Genomic DNA, 3,940 nt, shown 5'->3' on the forward strand with positions numbered 1-3,940 from the left:
CCAGCCCACATACACCAACGACCTCGAATGCCTTCATTGAGCCTTTAATTCTTTAAATGGAACACTAAGGCATTCTAGCAACTCCGACTACTGTTTTTGGCTACTACTTGTCTAGTATGGCAGGTGTTGAGGTTTCCCTTGTTATAAACTAGAAAAGAAATTAGATATCCCAAATGATTGAGGCCAGATTAAACTCAGGTATGTCCTGCCACTTATTCTGAAGCTAAATATTATCCATGAATATAGTAACTACCCAAAGCTCAGGAGCTAGGAAATTTATGTGGATAACTGGAGGGTGTACTTGTGAATGCAACTGCAGAATTTTGTGAAAGGTTCACTTGTCTCTAGATTGTAGAAATTTGATGGACAACATATCAATTTTAGTTGAAGAGAGTTTCATTGTATGGGGCAGGTTGTACCAGATTTAATTGTATTGTATATGTTTAATAATGAAAAATTAAAAATCATGAGGGGTATCGTTTTTACCACATACCTCTCAATTTATTAGTGCAGGGGAGTGCCATTAAATTTCTGTTATGAACTCGTTGTAGTGGGAGATATTTTTATAAGAAAAATTGCAGCCTTGTCGGACAGTTCTTGCTTTATTGTTTCATTGCTTATACATGGATATTCAGCTCATACAAAAGGTTGTATCGATCTGGTTGGTATTGAGAGTACTTGGTCTCAGGTTGTATCGATCTGGTTGGTTTTCAGAGTACTGGGTCTCAGGCCTTTTGCAGTTTGGTTTGCCTTTCATAATTTTTATGATGTAGAACTTTCATTAGAACTATCACTCTGCAAGTACAGTTTTACTATTAGCTTTGTAAATATTTTTCCTTAGCAATAGCTTATGGCTTGGACAAGAAGGGTGGAGAGGAAAATATTGTTGTTTTTTATCTTGGCAGTGGCACGTTTGATGTCAGTGTTCTGACTATTGACAACAGAGCTTTTGAGGTTTTGGCTACAAATGGTGATACCCATCTTGGAGGTACTCTGTCTAAACTCTGTCTGGCAGTTTTACATTATGAATTTGAATACGTGCACAGTTTTACATTATGAATTTGAATACGTGCACGGTGGTTATGATTGACTTTTTTGGTTGGCTCTCGAACTTTGAACTTAGTAGGATGTACACTAATATGCACGTGAGGACTTTGACCAAAGGATAATGGAATATTTCATCAAATTGATCAAGAAAAAGCACGGACAGTATATTAGTAAGGATAGCAGAAATGAAATAAGACATTCAATGTGTTCTTTGTAATATAGATATAAACAAAACATCTAAAGAAAAGTAATTGCACAATGATCCAGTCCAAGAAAACAAGATTTTCTACAAACCAATTAACTCTTCTAAAAAAAATTCAAAAATTCCAATTAAATACTCCTATCCGCCTCTCTTTATACCTTTTGAGACAATTGCTAGTATATTACCTATATTATATCAAAAATGACGAGTTCTAATTATGTCACATCAGTTCATTCCGCGCATCTATTCCCAATTCATTTATGCATATTCATGCGTGCTCATCAAGAGATTCATATAGAACGGGGTGTGATGGCCCATCACAAACATTTACATTTCCTCCTCTGCGGTGTACTTTTCCTCTCGCGTTTGGGGAAAGTACAGGAAAATCGTTGAAGATTCGATTACTACTTCCAACTGTAAGCACGGAATATTTTGTCGAAAGTCTTTTCTCGATAAAATACTCTATATTATTACAACTCTGTGGGGTTGCCGATGAAACTTCATCTTTGTTCAAAAGAAAGATAAGAGCTCACAAAGCTGTAACGCATATCGAGAACAACAAATTCCGCAGAATTTGTAAAAGGACAAAAACACACAGAGGCATGCCACTGTAAGTATTTGCATTGCAAGGAAGCATGGCGAAGCAGAAATCTCACAAGATATTCTACTTCGTTTTCCTATGCACTTCTTTTTGGGGGACTATTCTCTTGCCAGTCTTCTTCACCGACGGTACAGATCGATTTAGAAGTGCTTTACAGACAACGAATCGACCGCAATTCAGTCTCTTCAACGATGTACACGCACTGACAGAGGTTACCAACAAACCCTCGGTCGATACGGATCAAACCATGGTGATTTCGACATTGCAGCGATTCGGATCCGGATCGAATGAATTCAAAGGTACTAAACATGAAAATTTGTTGGCAGAAGACTGCAATGGCAGGTATGTTTATATGTACAATCTACCCTCAAAATTCAATAAACTTTTGTTGAGAGAATGCCAGAATTTGAGCGTGTGGACGAATATGTGCCCGCATATAGCCAATTCAGGGCTCGGCCAGCCATTATTGGAGCTGGGGGAGGAGCTAGGCGGCCGTCAGGCAGACGCTGAGGCTGCAGGATCATCATGGTTTGCTACCAATCAGTTTACGGCGGAAGTGATTTTTCACGAGAGAATGAGGCGCTACCGATGCCTCACTTCGGATCCTTCTAAAGCAACGCTGTTTTACGTTCCTTTCTACGCAGGGTTCGATATGTCCACGCACGCTGGAGATCAGAATTTGACGGTGAGGGATCGCGCCGGGATCGAACTAGTGGAGTTTCTGAGAAGGAAAGAGCAGTGGAAGAAAAGAGGGGGAAGAGATCATTTTATGGTAATGGGACGGATTGCTTGGGATTTTCTGAGAGAGCGAGATAGCCCGAGTGCGTGGGGCAATAAGCTTTTGCTTCTGCCTGAGATGAAGAACATGTCGAGTCTTGTAATCGAAGGCCACCCGTGGCGCAAGAACCAGTACGGGATCCCATATCCTTCCTATTTCCATCCCGGGACGCGGTCAGAAATGGAGCGGTGGCAGAAGAGAATGAAATCGAAGAGAAGACGAATCCTCTTCTCCTTCGCAGGCGCCCCTCGCCCCGGACTCGAGAAGGCGTCAATCAGAGGCAACATCTTGAACCAATGCTCTTTGTCTCAACACTGTAAGATGCTGAGATGCCAGCAAGGGCCAAGCATCTGCCACAACCCCAACGAACTGATGCGACTCTTCACCGACTCCGTTTTCTGCCTACAACCCCAGGGGGATTCCTTCACGCGGCGTTCTATTTTTGACTCTATGCTTGCAGGTTGCATACCAGTTTTTTTCACAGAGCATTCGGCGTACACGCAGTACAAATGGCATTTGCCCCACAATCGAAGCTCGTATTCGGTATATATTCCAGAAGAGAGCGTGCAGGCCACTGCCAATCTGAGCATCGAGCAACATCTACTGTCGTTGAGTACTGATGAAGTAGAGAAGATGCGAAGGGAAGTAATTGGGTTGATTCCTTCCCTAACATATGCAGATCCTCGTCACTCAAATGTAGGCTACGCAGATTCTTTCGACCTAGCGCTTGAAGGCCTCTTCAAAAAAATTGCAGAGGAAGAAGATGAGACTAAACCGGAACATCTCGCCTCCCTGACAACCCGAAGCAGACGGAGAAACAATGTGCGGCGAAAGAGCAGACATGTGAAACCCATCTAAAGCCAACGACTGTCGCTCGCTCCGGCAATTTGATGGAATCCGCCATGGTTTCAGTAATGGAAATATAATTTTTCCAAATGTTTATCTTACCATTGAAGGAAGTAAGCTCTGAAAAAAACCAGATTTGTTTTGTTAGTGGATTACATGTTGTAAAGTAACATGATGTCAAAAACGTTCCCATCAGCATTATATTCTCCAAGCCAATTGTTATCCAGTTATTCGATGACCACTTTTATCGATTTAGATAATTAAAGTTAAAGTTAACTGATTTATTCTGAACTGAGTATTTTGTTTTAATGATACATGTCATCAGTGTTTTTTATTTGAATTTCGATTAAAAATGTTCACATAAATAATTTTAAATTGAAAAGAGTTTTTCAAATGAAACCCTATTTCTCGCTCAATCAAAAAAATCTGGATGGGTGTGTTAAAGTGAAAGAATACTGACGACCAA

The 3,940-nt window shown here is 40.7% G+C and overlaps 1 protein-coding gene across 1 annotated transcript; it reads left to right on the top strand.

Annotated features, from left to right (window-relative positions):
* The first annotated feature begins 1,884 nt into the window (after window positions 1–1,884).
* LOC149196090 (putative xyloglucan galactosyltransferase GT17) lies at window positions 1,885–3,486 on the top strand. The gene has a single exon (XM_089408159.1). It carries the CDS (start codon window positions 1,885–1,887, stop codon window positions 3,484–3,486), a length of 1,602 nt encoding a protein of 533 aa, XP_089264285.1.
* Window positions 3,487–3,940: the final 454 nt, after the last annotated feature.

The sequence above is a fragment of the Pinus tabuliformis genome, chromosome 2_2 (genome assembly GCF_031772625.1).
Source record: "Pinus tabuliformis cultivar Carrire ecotype Pingquan chromosome 2_2, CPIR1, whole genome shotgun sequence".
Lineage (NCBI taxonomy): Eukaryota > Viridiplantae > Streptophyta > Pinopsida > Pinales > Pinaceae > Pinus > Pinus tabuliformis.